The sequence below is a fragment of the Silene latifolia genome, chromosome Y (assembly GCF_048544455.1).
Source record: "Silene latifolia isolate original U9 population chromosome Y, ASM4854445v1, whole genome shotgun sequence".
In the NCBI taxonomy this organism is placed as follows: Eukaryota; Viridiplantae; Streptophyta; class Magnoliopsida; order Caryophyllales; family Caryophyllaceae; genus Silene; species Silene latifolia.
In genome coordinates, this window is record NC_133538.1 from 350,849,298 (window position 1) to 350,866,226 (window position 16,929).

At 41.2% G+C, this 16,929-nt stretch overlaps 1 protein-coding gene across 1 annotated transcript; it reads left to right on the plus strand.

The window, feature by feature from the left end:
• Positions 1 to 494: 494 nt before the first annotated feature.
• Positions 495 to 3,002, plus strand: LOC141631619 (uncharacterized). The gene is made up of 6 exons (XM_074444264.1): positions 495 to 692; positions 735 to 1,064; positions 1,157 to 1,400; positions 1,453 to 1,653; positions 1,772 to 2,286; positions 2,376 to 3,002. The coding sequence occupies exons 1-6, from the start codon at positions 495 to 497 to the stop codon at positions 3,000 to 3,002; spliced, it is 2,115 nt and encodes a 704-aa protein (XP_074300365.1).
• Positions 3,003 to 16,929: the final 13,927 nt, after the last annotated feature.

Sequence of the window (16,929 nt, forward strand, 5' to 3'; positions counted from 1 at the left end):
CCCAGACATCGAAAACCTCAACCTCTAAGTTACCATTTTTTGGCATCTCATGTCTCTTTGCATTGTTCCCTAATCGTTGGCAGGCATCACAAGCTGAAACAAAAGACTTAGCATCAGCAAACAAAGAAGGCCAGTAAAAAACAGACTGAAGTACTTTAGCCACGGTGCGCGATGGACCGTGGTGACCACCATAGGAAGAGGAGTGACAGCCTTCCAGGACTACTTTGATCTCCAACTGCGGAATTCACCGTCTATAGAGGCTGTTGGCACATTCCTTAAATAAATAAGGATCGTCCCAGAAATACTGCTTAGCGTTATACAGAAAACGCTTCCTCCTCAACAAAAAATAGAACCTAGAGATAGAGAGAGAATGAGCGATTAAAAATTTCTGTGCCGCCATTGATTTCCGAACTGATGGCTAGGAAATCTAGCCAACAAAAACAGCGAGAGATGAATTTAAGAGGACAAAGCAATTCTTGCTAAGTCTAAAAGTGATGATACAGAAGTTGAGGAAGAAGAAATTATGGAAACTTGTAACCCTAATGCAGTGTCCACAGGACCAAATGTTGAAGAGGAAAGGAAAACCAAAAAATATACATGACATTGTGGGAATCCCTGAATTGGTAGTGGAGACTGATGAGGAGGATGAAACAGATGAGGAAATAGAGGCCAGTGAGGAGGAGGAAGAATATGTTAGTGATAGTTTGGAACAGAGGATTGAAAACCTAGAATAGGATAACAAAACAGAGACTGAGGATTTGTTGCAAATTCAACCTGAGGATGTTGCAGATGAAATTGATTACTGGAAGCAGGCAGTGATATGCTTTATCTTAGGAGCTAATCCTCCCTGGGAGATAGTTGAGGGCTTTATAAGGAGGATATGGACAAAATTTAACATTGACAAGATATCTTTTATGCCAAACGGGATTTTCTTGGTTAGGTTTAAAACAATGGAGATGAAACAAAAGGTGCTTGCATCAGGTCATTACTTATTTGATAATAAACCTATAATAGTAAAAGTATGGGAGAAAGACTTGGAAATGAAAAAGGATGATGTGAAATCTGTACCAGCATGGATTAAAATTCACAAACTACCAATCAAGTTCTGGGCAAGAGTTTATCTAAGATTACTAATATTGTTGGCAAATATGTCAAGTGTGATGTGGCCACGGAGGAACGTACCAGACTAGGATATGCTCGGGTAATGGTGGAGTTGATGGTGGATCAACAGCTACCTGCCAACATATCATTTAAAGATGAAAATGAAGGGGTAGTACATGTAGAAATAGAGTATGAATGGAGGCCTGTTAAATGCACGATATGTCAAGGAATGGGCCATGAAAAGGAGCAGTGCAGGAAGGGAGAACAAAAGATGATAAGCCAACAACCTGTAAAAAAAGGTCTGGAGACCAGTTAATAAAACAACTTTGGCTGTTACTGCACCTGTACCAGTAAGACCAGTCAATCAGAGTCACACTAAACCTGTCCAGGTGGAAGGAAGATCTCTTGTAGGTCACCAAACACCAATGAAAAGACTGGTAAAGATGCATACGAGAGAGGTGGTTCAAGCTGGCTATAGTACTGATACATTTGGAGCATTTTCCTATAAAGAGGTAGCAGCTTCCCCGCCAAAGAAGAGTAGTGGAGAAAATGGTAATGAGGTTTGCCCTAATATATCTAATGGATAGGATTGGTTTTTGGAACATTAGAGGGATGAATAGAGTAGGAAAACAAAGAGATGTTAATTATTTTTTGCAATATCAAAATATAGGTTTGTTTGGTTTACTAGAAACCAAAATAAAGAATAAGGCCTTCTCTAAGGCTACCAGTAGTTTTTCTAATTGGTGCATCACAACTAATAATGGCTATCATTCTGGTGGATGCATTTGGGTAGTTTGGAAGCCTAGTCTTTTTAGGGTGAATGTGTTGGAGTATAATGCTCAATACATTCATATGAAAGTGGAATCTCTGGTGGATAGAAGGATATTTTGGTTAACTATGGTCTATGCCTTCAATGGGATACATGATAGAGAATCTCTGTGGGATAATTTGAGAAGGGTTGCTTGTACTGTATCAGGACCATGGGAAGTTGCAGGGGACTTTAATTGTGTTCTGTCAGCTTCAGAGAGAGTGGGTGGGAGTACTCCCTCTGGTGAGATGAAGCCATTTAGAAGGTGTGTGTCTGACTGTGGGGTGATGGACATTGCTGCAGTAGGGGCATTGTTTACATGGAATAATAAGCATAAGCCTCAAGATAGAATTTATAGCAGGATTGATAGATTTCTGGTGAATAAGGCCTGGTGTGACAGCTTTAATGATTTGTATGCACAATTCCTGCAGAGGGGATTTTTGATCATGCACCCTGTATTCTTAAGAGCACTAATCAAGGCCAAAGCAAGAGATGTTTTAAGTATTACAATATGTGGGGTGGGTCTAAGAAGTTTTTACCCATTGTGAGAGAGAATTGGGATAAAAGTAGTCCTGGCACACCTATGTTCAGACTGGCAAAGAATCTGAAGAAGTTCAAGCCTGAGTTAAAGAGATTGAACAAGGAGGGATACAGTGATATTGAGAATGCTGCAAATATCTTGCAGAAACAGGAGGAAGATATGCAAGAAGTTATTAATAAAAATCCTACTAATATGCAGCTCATCTCTGAAGAATATGAAGCTTCATTGCAGTTGCAGGATTTAAACAGGGCCAAGGAAAGCTTCCTTTCTCAGAAGTCCAAGCATGAGTGGATTAAGGAAGGGGATACCAACAGCTCCTATTTTCATTGTCTGCTGAAAAGAAGGAGGAATATGAATAAGGTGGTTATGGTAGAGGATATGAGTGGCAAGATGTGTGACACCGAAGAGCAAGTTCAGGATGCTTTTCTTGAATATTACCAAAACTTGCTAGGAACAAGCCAGGATACAAAGAAGATTCATAGGAGTGTTATAAACAAAGGCCCTATCTGTAATGCTGCACACTGGTCTAGTTTGATGAAACCTGTAACATGAGAGGAAGTAAAAGAGGCAATGTTTAGTATTCCTGATATTAAATCACCTGGACTAGATGGCTACACTAGTAAGTTCTTCAAAGATGCTTGGGGAGAGGTAGGAGGGGATGTTATAAGGGCAGTTCAAGACTTCTTTCAACATAGGAAGCTACTTAAACAACTAAATTCTACTACTCTTACCTTAATTCCAAAGGGTGATAGGCCAAAGAGTGTGCTTTATTTTCGACCTATTGCTTGCTGCAATATAGTGTATAAGGTCATTTCCAAACTTTTATGTGCCAGGCTTGCTGAAGTGTTGCCACACTTAGTGGGACAAAATCAAGGTGCTTTCATTCAGCAAAGAAGCATTCATGAAAATATCCTTATCTGCCAGGATTTGATAAGATTATATGAAAGACCTCATGCTTCTCCAAGATGTTTGTTCAAGATTGATTTGCAGAAGGCATATGATACAGTGGAGTGATCTTTTGTAGGACAACTATTAGATGAGCTCAAATTTCCACCTGAGTTCACTGAAATGCTAATGCAATGCATCACCACTACCACATTTTCCCTTTCTGTAAATGGAGAGTTATTTGGGTATTTTCAGGGTAAGAGGGGCCTTAGGCAGGGGGGGACCCTCTGTCTCCTTTGATCTTCACTTTATGCATGGAATACCTGACCCGTACTCTGCAATATGCTACTTCTAAGTATGAACTCAAATTTCATCCCCTATGCAAAAAACAAAGATTAACTAGCCTGATGTTTGCAGATGATGTTCTTCTTTTTAGTAAGGGGGATGCCACTTCCATGATGTTACTTTTGAAGTCCTTTGCTACTTTCTCTAAAGCAAGTGGACTGAAAGTTAGTGCTCAAAAATCAAATGCTTATTTCAGAAATGTACCTGAGCAGACAAAGATTGATATTCTGCAGGTATCAGGATTCACTGAAGGAAGCATTCCTTTCAAGTATCTAGGGATGCCAATATAAACCACCAGAATTGGAAGACAAGTTTGTGAATATCTGGTGGATAAAATCTGTTCACGAATTCATGGATATGGAGCAAGGAAATTTTCTTTTGCAGGAAGACTAGTCATTGTGAGGAGTGTCCTTAACTCTTTGCACTCATACTGGGCTTCAATATTTATCATACCCAAAGGTATTATAAAGAGAATAGAGGCAGCGTGCAGGAATTTCCTTTGGGACAATAGTGCAGACTACAAAAGAACTCCTCTTGTGGGATGGGATACTATCTGTAGACCTAAGAAAAAAAGGAGGACTAGGGCTTAAAGACCAGGAAGCTTGGAACAAGGCCATGATAGGTAGGCTTGTTGACTGGGTTGCTGAAAAAAGGGATTCAATTTGGGTGCATTGGGTACATAATAATTATCTAAAGGGACATGAATAGATGGATTACACCCCTACCACGAATTCGAGTTGGATTTGGAGGAGAATCTGCAAGGTTAAAGAGGAAATGGCTGTTGGGTATACAGATGGTAAATGGGTGGTACAACAAGATGGTTATACACCAGCTGGGTGTTATGACTGGTTTAAGGGAAGAAGGCCTTGTGTCAACTGGTATAAAGCAATCTGGAATGGATGGGCTATACCAAAGCATTAATTCTTGGGGTGGCTTATTGCTCATGAAGATCTGAACACGGTTGCTAGACTGACCAGGTTTGGACTGGATATAGAGGACAAATGCTACTTATGTGGGGTGGATGAAGAAACTACAGGTCATTTATTTTTTGAATGCACTTATAGAAAAAGGGTCATCAATGAATTGAACAGGCAAACAAGGTGGGATTATCCCATGAGGAATGTGGTTTACTGGTGTGTGTAGAGGACAGGAACAAAGGCACAAAGAGGGGTGCAGACAGCTATGATATTGAGTGCACTTTACCAGGTCTGGAAACAGAGAAATAAAAGTAAGAATGAAGCTGTTTTGTTACGGCCTGAATGTGTGGCAAAGATGATTATGGATGAGATGAGATCACGTGTCCGAGGCAAGGAATGAGCAACTTTGACACAGGCTGAGAGAGACTGGCTTATAAAAATGCGTCTAGTAGAATGATATCTTGTTTTATGTTTGCTTTCCACTTATAATCATATGTAATTATCTTTTGATATATATATAATTCTCACATTTCACCCAAAAAAAAAAAGAAAACGCTTCCTCTGCTGATGAGAAAGGTCAGGCGGCAGCTTGCCACTGACAACGTAATTAGCTATATCTGCATACCAAGGCTCTTGGTTAACAATAGACGATAATATAGCAAATAAAGAATCATCAGGAAAAGACCCATCAATAGGTAGAAAATCTCCCCCCTCTTGTCGCGACAGTCGCGACAAATGATCAACTACAACATTCTCAGCTCCTTTCTTATCTTTAATCTGCAAGTCGAACTCCTGGAGAAGGAGTATCCATCTCAATAGCCATGGTTTAGCCTCCTTCTTAGCAAGGAGATGCTTCAAAGCTGCATGGTCAGTAAAATCAGTAACTTCTGACCCAATCAAATAAGAACGAAATTTCTCTAAGGCATAAACTACAGCTAGCAGTTCTTTTTCAGTGGTGGTGTACTTCACTTGAGCCTCATCCAGAGTTCGGTTCGCATAGTAGATTGAATTTAAAGCTTTGTCTTTCCATTGGCCTAGCACCGCTCCTAGTGCATAGTCACTGGCATCACACATTATCTTAAACGGCAAATCCCAGTCGGGAGGCTGTATGATCGGCGCAGACACCAAAGCCTGCTTTAACCTGTTAAAAGCAGAAAGACACTCATCAGTAAATACAAAAGGGGCATCCTTAAGTAGCAGCTGTATAAGTGGTTTAGCAAGTTTTGAGAAATCCTTGATAAACCGGCGATGGAAGCCGGCGTGACCAAGGAAGCTTCTCACTTCTTTAACATTAACAGGAGGAGGTAATTGCTGAATCACTTCCACTTTTGCTTTATCAACTTATATTCCCCTATCAGATTCTAAGTGCCCTAAGACAACTCCCTCGTTGACCATAAAATGGCACTTCTCCCAGTTAAGCACGAGATTAACCTAAATGCAGCGCTGTAACACTTTATCAAGGTTAGACAGACAGTTAGAAAAATCACTTCCATAAACGCTGAAATCGTTCATGAAAAATTCCATAATAGACTCAATATACTCTGAAAATATCCCCATCATGCACCTTTGGAAGGTGGCAGGGGCATTACATAAACCAAAAGGCATCCTGCGATAAGCAAACACGCCCTGAGGACAAGTAAACGTAGTCTTAGCTTGATTGTCTGGGTGAATAGGATCTGAAAGAACCCTGAATACCCGTCTAAATAGCAGAAATTTTTTTGAGAAGCTAACCTTTCTACCATTTGATCAATAAAAGGAAGGGGAAAGTGATCTTTCTTGGTGGCGGCGTTCAGCTGTCTGTAATCTATACACGTCCGCCAACCAGTCACTACTCGAGTGGGTATTAACTCATTTTTGTCATTCTTAACCACGGTAGTCCCTCCTTTCTTCGTGACCACCTGCACTGGACTCACCCATTTAGAATGACCAACAGAATAGATAATACCTGCGTCAAGCAGCTTCATTACCTCAGCCATCACAACATCTTGTATCTTCGGTTCAAATGGCCGACCACTGTCTCGCAAGGTTTGTGATCTTCCTCCAGCTCTATCCTGTGCATACAAATATCGGGACTAATCCCCTTGATGTCGTCCAAAGAATAACCCAAAGCTTTCCTGTTTTTCTTAAGCACGGCTAATAAGGAAGTCAGCTGATCATTATCAAGTTTCGCACTAACGTTGACTGGATATTGCTCAGTATCGTCTAAGAAAACATATTTTAGATGAGAGGGAAGAGGCTTACACTGAGGTACCTTTACCTCAATGGAGAAAAGGGTGCTGATCATCTGTTCCACTTGCTCTCCCACAGCGTCGGTGAGTTCACGCTCATCTAAATCATCTATAAGGAAATCCAACACAGCATCATCGTCATCTGAGCTATCTGCACACTCATCCAAGAGCATAAGATCTTCTAGTGGGTCCTTCATGAAAGAACCCGACCAGAAATCATAGATGGACTCGTCAATAATATCAACAGAATAACATGTGTCCTCTATCATTGGCCGAGCTAAAGTGCTAGGCAGACTGAAAGTAATCGCGTCATCCCCTACTGCAAGAGTCAAAAGCTCTTGTTTGACATCAACAATGGCCCCAGCTGTACAAAGGAACAATCTTCCTAATATAATTGGGGTCCGGGTGTCCTCAGCTATGTCTAAAACAAGGAAGTCTACTGGTATAAAGAACTTGCCTATTTTCATAGGCACGTCCTCTAAGACACCCAAGGGTCTCCTAACAGATCTATCAGCCATCTGTAGGGTAATATTAGTCAATTTAAGATGACCCATATTCAATTTCTTGTAGATAGATAGGGGCATGACACTGACGCTGGCTCCTAAATCACAAAGAGCCTTATCAATAACCACATTGCCTATAACACAGGTAATAGAGAAGCTACCCGGGTCTTTCATTTTAGGTGGAGCCTTATTTAAAAGTAAATTACTAGACTCTTCCAAAAATGAAATAGTCTCAAATTCACTTAGCTCTCTCTTACGCGTCACAATATCTTTCATGAATTTAGCGTAAGTAGGTACCTGGGTAATAATTTCGGTAAAAGAGACAGTTACATGGGAAGGGTACTCTGGTAGCAATGAGTGGACCCGCAACTTTCTCTTTACCTTTATCAGTGCGTGACGTCTTCACAGCAGGGGAAGATGACACGGTAGTGGAATTAGATGTCAAAATAGGGTCTCCGCTGGTTCTGGCACTCGATCGAGTACTTTCCTCACTCGATCGAGTGGTTTTATCTTGGAATTTACTCGATCGACCATCTTCTCCACTCGATCGAGTGACTTCTTCCTCTTTTTCACCCGATCGAGTAAAAATATCACTCGATCGAGCATCTATAAATTGGGCACTACTCGATCGACCTAGGTTATCACTCGATCGAGTGGTTGGATGGATTATTTCACTCGATTGAGTAGATATTTCACTCTATCGAGTGTCTGGACATCACGCTGCAAGGATATCGTCCAGAAACTCATCCAAATCATCTTTCGGGGTATTATCAGCTGTCACAACCCCGTCTTCTGGTATTTTTGGCCCCTCATGAGCAAGGCCACTTCGGAGATTCATTGCATTAACTGGGTCGCATGTCGGTGGATGGTTAGCTTGGTCTTTCACGAGTGTCAATTGCGCGACTTGTTCGGTTAACTCTACGATAACAGTTTCATTCCTATTGCATTTCTCCCCAAACTGTTGTGTTAAGTTCAACATCAAGGACTTCAATTCGGCAATTTCCCCGTTCGTAAAAGGAGAGACCGGCTGCGGCGCTGGTGTAGAAGGAGTGGAAACATTTTTCATTTCTTCATATAATTGAGAAAAAGGAACTCCTTGCTTGTATTTACGATAAACAAGGACGCGCTCTATGCTCGCTAGACTATCAATAAGGTCATGCCCATTTATGCCACATCTACCGCATATCTCCACATGCTCAGTAATTGCACAAACCTGTGCACTCTCACCTATAACCTCCGTATTCTCCACATTACCTAGACTTTTGCTTGGACTTCCCACTTCAGCTACTACCAACTCGTTAACTTGCCCAGTTCCTCGGGGATTTCCATATTCGGCAACGTGGATGGCCATCTCCTCAATAAGACGCCACCCTTGGTCATCTTCAACATTTTTCGTGAATCTCCCCTTAGATACACTATCAAGGATAGCTCTCTGGTTTCTATATAATCCGTTGTAGAACTGAGTACAAAGGAACCAACGCTTGAAATGAGGCACAGAACGGACGAGCTTCTTGAACCTAGTCCAAGCCCCATCTAAGTCTTCGGTGGGCAATTTCTCAAAAGATGTAATCTGAGCTCTCATAGCATTGGTGCGTTGTGGTGGGAAATATCTCCTGTAAAAGGCCAAAGCAAGAGAACTCCAGTCGGTTACACCGGCTGCCTCCCTATCTAAATCCCTCAACCATTCCCGGGCATCATCGGCTAAAGAAAAGGGAAAGAGAACTCCCTTCACTTTGTCCTGTGTCACCCCAGCAGCAAGAGGAATGGTAGAGCAGTACTTTGTAAATAGCTCTATGTGCCTGCATAGATCTTCTTCAGGTACCCCCCTAAAGAGATTTTTCTCGACCAACTGTATGTAAGATGAGTGGATTCCAAAAGTTCCCGACTCAGTAGTGGGTAGTAAGAAACCTTTTGGAAGTGAATCCACATTGGGCTCTGAATGACTGGCTATATTAGGCATCCTGGCAAATAGAGTTTACAAAGCCGAGCAGGTGCAACGATGTTGTCTTATAGAATAGATAACCTGCAAAACTAATCAAAAACTTTGCAAAAAATGAGATCAGTCTCAAGGAATAAATTCCTTGAGACGAGAGACAAACTTAAATAAAGCAACAAAATTGCGCCACCTCCCCGGCAACGGCGCCAAAATTTGACAGGGCGGTGGTATACCTATCAAAAATAACCAACTGGCTCTAACTAATATAGCTAGGGAAGTCGGGTCGATCTCCACAGGGAGATGGGAAAATGTCAACTTTGTCTAAGTTCGTCACGATAACCGATTTGGGGGGTTTAATTGGGTTGTTCTAAACTAATGAGAATGAGGAAGAGAAAAGGCAGAGAGTAAAGATTAAGCAGATAAAGGAAAAACAGCTAAGACAGTCGGTTCACTATGATCATTCAGTCAAGCAATCTAGGTCTCAGGTCAATGCAAGTATGGTCAAAGGGGCAGTGAATATCTCCTTCCGGTCTCAATTCGGCCTAAGGCACAAATAGCTTAGCTTCCGCCCTCACTACGGTGCCCTAAAGTTCGCTACGAGTCTCGCCCTTTCCAACCTTCTGGTCCAGGTCAAGGTTTACTATAATTTAAATGCCTAATTGCGTCGACTCAATTAGACAGATACAAATAAGTGCAGCGATTAACAACAAGGACTATACAAACATTAACCTAATAATTCAATCACTCTCCCTTCATAATCATGGATTCCCTAGTCTTAGCAAAAGGGAATTAGCTACACATTACTATCGAATCAACAACAATAGTATATAGATAACGAGAATTAAACATGATAATAATAAAAACAGATGGATCAAATAAAACAATAATGAAAGCAATGAGAGAAAGATAGAAACAAAATAATATTTACGATCAAGAAATAAAAGGAAAAATAGTACCGAATACAAGTTCCGAATCCGAGTTCTAGAGTAGGAAAGTGTAAAAGAAAATAGAAGCAATGGAAAAGATGAAGTAGTGAAAGATGATGTCTTTGTGCATTACGTAGTCTACTCCTAAGTAGCATACGAAAAATCTATTCTAAACCTAATCCCAAAGCCTACTTACAAAAGCCCATACGAAATTAGGCGGAAAAACTCAATTACAGGGCAAACCACTCGATCGAGTGGAATAAAACCGCTCGATCGAGTAACTAAGTAGCAATCCCTTCGATCGAGTCGAAATAAACCACTCGATCGAGTAACTCCTTGTAATGCCTTCTCGATCAAGTAGAAATGTTACTCGATCGTGTAGTCTTCATGATATAAAGCATTCGATCGACTGGAAAAGTAGTCGATCGAGCTATTTTGGCACGTTAGACACTATGACACCTTCCGAAACCAGCTCACACGTCTTCAAAGTACTAGATTCCAAGCTCCGATTCCTTATTCTCCATAAATGTATGCAAATGGGACGAGTTTGGGCTTGATTTATCTTCTTTTCGGTCTATTCCTGCAATTTACACAAAACGAACTAAATTACACTATTCGGGGGTATTTGTAGCTAGATGCCACGTAAATAGTATAGAAATGCATGTAAAAATGAGGTGAAAACCTTATTTAAAACACACGCATCAACTATGCTGGTCCAATCACGGGTTTAGTCACACCGAGTCCAGTTTAGAATCGAGTTATGATGGCTTGGGTCCTGTCGTTTTGTTGAGTCTGAAATGAATCGATGTCTAAATCCAACCGTGTGTCGAACCATTTGGTTAGCTCAGTCTTAAATCGGGTCTTTTCTTGAGTCAAGTTGGTGTCGTGTCCTTAAGTGTGCAGGGGCTCTTACATTCAAATATTGACTCAGTTTGTGGTTTTCTTGTAGAAAGGCCGCCGAAAACCCGACTTCAAGTAATGGAAGATGCTGTTAACAAGCTCACTTAGACCGTGAACCTCATGAGAGCCAGAATGGATGCAATCAAATCAAAGCTTGGTGAAGATACCTCTTCATCCACCCCACCCCTGACTGATCTGGGGAAACGGTTCAAATTCATCGAGGACCGTCTGAAACTCTCCCACGGGAAGAACATCCACTATGAAAATGCTAGGGTCTATGCCCCAGTTCAGGATAAGTTGCCCACAAACATGGTACTCACTGATATCCCAAAGTTTAAGGGCACAGAAGATCCAGTTCACCATGTCAAGGCCTATAAGGGGTACTTGGCACTAAAGGGAGTACCTGCTGACATGCTCTCTAAAATTTTCGCCCAATCTCTGGATGAACACCCGAAGGCGTGGTTCTATAATCTAGACCTTAAGAACTTCCCCACTTTCGAAGATATCACGGTGGAGTTCTGTAAGCACTTTGCGGAAAATGTCGAGATTCAGACCAATATAAGAACATTAGAGGTTATGACATAGAAAGACAAAGAAGGCTTTACTGAATTCCTTGCAAGATGGCACGCTGAAAGCGTGAAGTTAGCCAAGAAGCCTGATGAAGTTGAAATGGTAGATAAGTTCGTAAAGAATCTACGACGTGTTTACCGCAATGCTCTGAAATACAAGAATTTTGGCTCTTCAAAGAATTGATAAGAATCGGGATAAAGGTAGAAGATGATGTCATAAGGGCAGAGGCTGAAAAGCCGAAAGGGTGCCAAGGGGACTCATTGTCTAAGGCCAAGGCCCCAGCAATGACCCATTTTGATGAAGCCATCAATCTCTTAGAAGGGCAATCGAAGAAGCCGCAGCACCAAACACCTAGGGTGTTCACTGATATCAGATGCACGTATGCTTACGCTTTCCAAAGGCTAATGGCCCAAGGAAAGCTAAATCCTATTGGTCTAACTCCGGACCCTCCCGCTGATCAACAAGGTAAATGGTATAAACCAAATGCCTATTATGCCTTTCATCAAGGGAAAGGCCATGATACTGAAAGGTGTTATCAACTGCGGCACGAAATCCAAGACATGATTGAGAATGGAATACTCCCGATCCCAACTGTTAAACCCAATAACATCACCAATCCATTTGGCGATCACGCCAACTTTGTTTCTGTCGAAGACAATGTGGATTATTCCCATATTATCCGCCCATGTCACTTGAAAGGGGTGTCTATCGGGATAATATTTGTGGATTGCTCAAAATTCTTGCCAAACCCGAAGAATGAAATTTATGACGGGAGTCTTGCTCTAGAATATATTCCTATCGTTAACGAAGTTAAAAGACAATTCGATTCACTAACCTTCATCACTGGCGTAGATCCTCAGAGGACTACCTCGGGATAGAGGCAGACCATCAAAGGGATAAGGACCAGAGCCGAGCATTTAAGCTGACCGTTGAACAAGGGAAAGCTTAAGGCCAGATTTGAAAATTATGAGTCGGAATCTATTTTTTTATCTTAGTTGAGTCGAGTTTAGGACTTTCTTTTCTTGAATTTGAGTCATTTGTTTCGTGATGACCTAGGGTGTGTCCTAGGAATCATTCCTTCGAGTCTGTTAAGTATTTGTCATTTAAATAAAAAGTTGCAGTTTCGTTTCCAAATATGTCTTGTTTTCAATCCTCAATCATCCTCAAAGCATGATAAAATGCAAAACACACTCAAAGGCATCCCTGGGTAGAAATATGTCCCGTTTCAAAATATAAGCTACACTAGGATCCCGTGTTTGATTCTTTTACCTATTCCATGTCTGGCAGTAGAAAACCTCCATCAGAACCAGTGCTTATAACAAGCTTTTAGTGATTCTATGATGAACCCGGACTAGATCCTTGTTTCCCTATCTGTGGACAGCGGGGGGCCCACGGGGGTGCTTGGGAGGAAGAGAACAAGCGTTTGCATTTTTTTTGGAGTCGCCACCAATTTTTATGGGAAATTAGAACCGTTCGAATACCTCGTGTCATGTCAAGACACAAAGTAGTGACATGAACACTAAGCAATCGTTACCCTTAGCATTCTATGTCTAGAATGACTCTCGTGGATGCCAATGAACACGGATGTTCACAGAGATCTGGAGTAAGGGGTGAGGGTACGTATTAGGAAGCTCTTTTGATCGAACACCTAATCCCGCCCGCCTCGATAGCGGCCTCTACTAATGATGAGAGAAGTTATCTGTACTTGATATATCGTCGATTATATGCATGCAATGCAACATCCAAGTTTTAATCCTAGCATGTGAGAATTTAACTTAGTCGGTGAGACACGTAATTTATCATACAATTAATGTCGAAGTAGGAATTTAATGCTCAATTACATGTGAAAACATACAAATGATACAAAATTCAATGATAAATGCAATAAGAAAATTACAATAATAAAAATTACAATAATTACAATGGATTAGGCGATTTATGTCGAAAATATCTTTAAAAACGGATAATTTGAGAAAAAAAAATAAAAGAATAAACGAACAAGTCAGAAGATGATAATACCGATAATAGTCAATTATACGTAAACTAATTAAACTAGGTTAAGCAACAACGGAGTTCAGAGACAGAACTCAACCTGGAACAGGCGCAGCAGGACTGCGCCCTCTGGAAGGTGAGTTCTAGCTGTGAAGCCGGAACTGCAAATCGTTAATGTAAATCAGTGATTTTAATGGTTAATTAATAATATATACTCGGATGGAAGTGATTATCAGGTTATTTACATATGATTGACGGTCATAAAAGCAAAAAACATGGATGAGACGGATTAAAGACGGATTAATTACATGAAGGAATGATTGATTAGTGACATGGATGAGCTAAATAGGTTAAACATGATGGATTAACGATGAATACATGATGGTGACGATGATAAACAGATGCAAATATGTCAAATATCGAATTCCAGAAACCCGATATGAACAAATCGAATTTCTACAACCCGGATTGAGTTTAATGACGAAAACCCGCAAATATGAGATTATAAGGGATTTAAGTCGAATTTAATGATGAATTAAGCAAGCGAATGAGTAATATATAACATACAGGAGATAATTATGAATATTGTATCGAAGAATTAAAGAAACAAACGAAGACAAATAAACACGAACGAATTACAGAGGACGAAGGAAGAAGAAAGGAAGCAGGAACTGCGGCAGCCTCACGAATAGGCACAGTAGGTGCTGCGTACCTTCGAAGAGGCGCAGCAGTTGCTGCGTCCTTTCTCGATGGTTTGTCTTCTGGAAATCCGTAAAAAGAGGTTTTAAAGCACGGTTTTGGAAATCGGTTTTAAGAGGTATTTTCGACATAAACCTTACATTAATGATACAAAAGGTAAAGAACAATAAATAAAAGAGAGATTATACACCCTCAGACTTACATGTTTAACGAAACGAGAAGGACTAAGATATCGATTAGTGATGCTCGACGCGAATGTAAAAAAAGTGCCCTCGTAAGAGAAAATGATTAGATTAATTAAGTTGATTGATTGCGGAGTTGGTCAAATTGGTCGGTCATGTAAACGAGGCTGGTACTCAGAAGGATCCGAGCTTACGTGGTCGAAAGTTCAAGCACGTAGACGCCAAAAAGTAAGAACAAACGTCTAGAATGCAAAGGGAGAAGAGAAGGGCGGACACTCGCGTGAGAAATATGAGGAGCGAAGGCTCCTATTTATACTAATCACGTGAAGGAATTAGGGTTTTGGAGAGTCTTTGGAAATGAATCTCGGAAAGATATGAAAAAGATACGAAAATTACGCAGAATAGAACCTGGGAAGAGGCGCAGCAGCCACTGCGTCTCTTGGAAGAGGCGCAGCAGCCACTGCGTCTCTTGGAAGAGGCGCAGCACCTGCTGCGTCTGTTCCCAAGTGGTTTCCTCCTGCGGAAGAAAGATTTCCGTGTTTAAGTTATGGAAGGACGGAATAATTTGGTTTCCTTAATATTTTATGTGAATATTACGGGAAATTGTTTACCAAAGGATAAAGATTATGAAATATTTATAAAATATGGAATAGAAATATCCGGAACGTTCTCGAACATTCTGACTCGGGATTTAACGGTTATCAGAAAATGAAGACGGTTTTAGGCCCGGACTCCAAATGTACTCTAATTACTGTCAAAATGACCGTATCGGCATGTAGATGACAACTAAGAGGTAGACATTAGTATTTGAGCAATCACTTGACGATAAACTTATGAACTGTCACAAATTGTTCCGCGTAGCAAACATGGGGGCCAATCATCACCGGGTGGTTTGGCGAGAGCTGCAGAAATGAGGTATCTACAGAGCCCCCACTTTGACTGAGGCTTGGACAAGGCGAAAGTCAAAGTATAGCCATCAGGTCAATCGAAGATTACAACCTGACGACTATGGCGACGCGAGGCGGCTCAAGGGGTCTGACCCAAGGACCTGTCGTTGGGAACATTTTAGAGTCTGTCGACTATCGGGGAGGGTCGTTTAAAGTCCATTAGACTACGTAAGGAGGCTCGCCAGCCATAAGAAGAGACCATACCTGAGACTTCTTTCTCGAGATGCTTCCGGAGGTGCATAGGAGCTTAGGTTAAGACCTAAAAGATATATGAGGGTTGTGCTAGGGTGTGGGACCCTAAAGGAAAGCATCGGTGGGAAGGAGGTCAAATATAAGCTCAACTTAAGGGGTAATCCAGGTTTGAGTGTAGGAACTCTATTGGTTTGGGAACTTATGGAGAACGACACCTTCGTCGCACTCTGAGGGGCAGCAAGAAATGTTGTGAGTAGCAGGACACAAGCGGGAACTGCTGGGAGAAATCCGTTCGCGTTCAGCTTCGAACAAACTTCGGAAAGGAACAAGGGTTGATGTTGACCTCCATGTCTCGAGAGGGAAAGTATATCCGCTTACTCTCGTTGGGAAACATAATCGGGAATTAATCTCCATGTCTCGAGAGGGAAAGTATATCCGCTTACTCTCGTTGGGGAAATATAATGAAGACGTGTCGAAACACCTGTGAAGGAATAAATGCTCGTTGCGACAAGCAAGGGTCTTGGAAGCAATAAATAATATGCAATAGTCTGCTGCGGGCTTGGAAAATGCGGGCTGGAACGAAAGAGAATCGTCAAACGGACCAAAAGGATAAAACAGCATCGGGGAAGAGGTGCACCAAGGATGGGCACACAAATAACGAACTCGTAACGAATTTTTGAAAACTCGTATGGAGGGAACATTTGGAAGAGGCGCAGCAAGAGCTGTGTCTATTGGAAGAGGCGCAGCGCCTGCTGCGTCTATTCCCCAAAGTGTATTTTCTGCGTAAAAACGCGATAATCAGAAGGGGTTGTGTTCATTTGTTCGAAACATAAATCCTCTCTTTCTCTCTCAAATCCTAACCATTTTCGCCAAGGTTTGATCCAAAAGCTTGCATTAATCACGACTAATCGAGGTATGTGTCTTATTCTTGCATTAATCTTCTGTATTTGTCCAATTTTGGATCGAAAAAATTAGGGTTTATGACCCAATTAATCGAAAATTTGGGGCTTTTCCCCCAAATGCATTTGCCTTGTCAAATTGACATTAGAAACGAATAATTGGTAGTATAAGGAACATAATCATGTATTTGTTTCGAATTTTCGTTGAGTTTTGAGCATTTGAGTGAATTTGAGACGGTTTCACAGCTAAACCATAAATTGTTTCGAAAATAGCCTTAGGATTGTCCATTTGCGATGAAACTTGATATTTGGGATCCTTGGATGATGGGTAAACTTCCTACCATCTCGGAATTTCGGT

Excerpts from the sequence above, each read along its gene's own strand:
- LOC141631619 (XM_074444264.1), top strand. The coding sequence starts at position 495 with ATGATACAGAAGTTGAGGAAGAAGAAATTATGGAAACTTGTAACCCTA. Across the intron at positions 1,065-1,156 it reads AAAAGGATGATGTGAAATCT|TGTGATGTGGCCACGGAGGA; the intron begins GTACCAGCATGG and ends AAATATGTCAAG. Across the intron at positions 1,654-1,771 it reads GAAGAGTAGTGGAGAAAATG|GTTTGTTTGGTTTACTAGAA; the intron begins GTAATGAGGTTT and ends ATCAAAATATAG.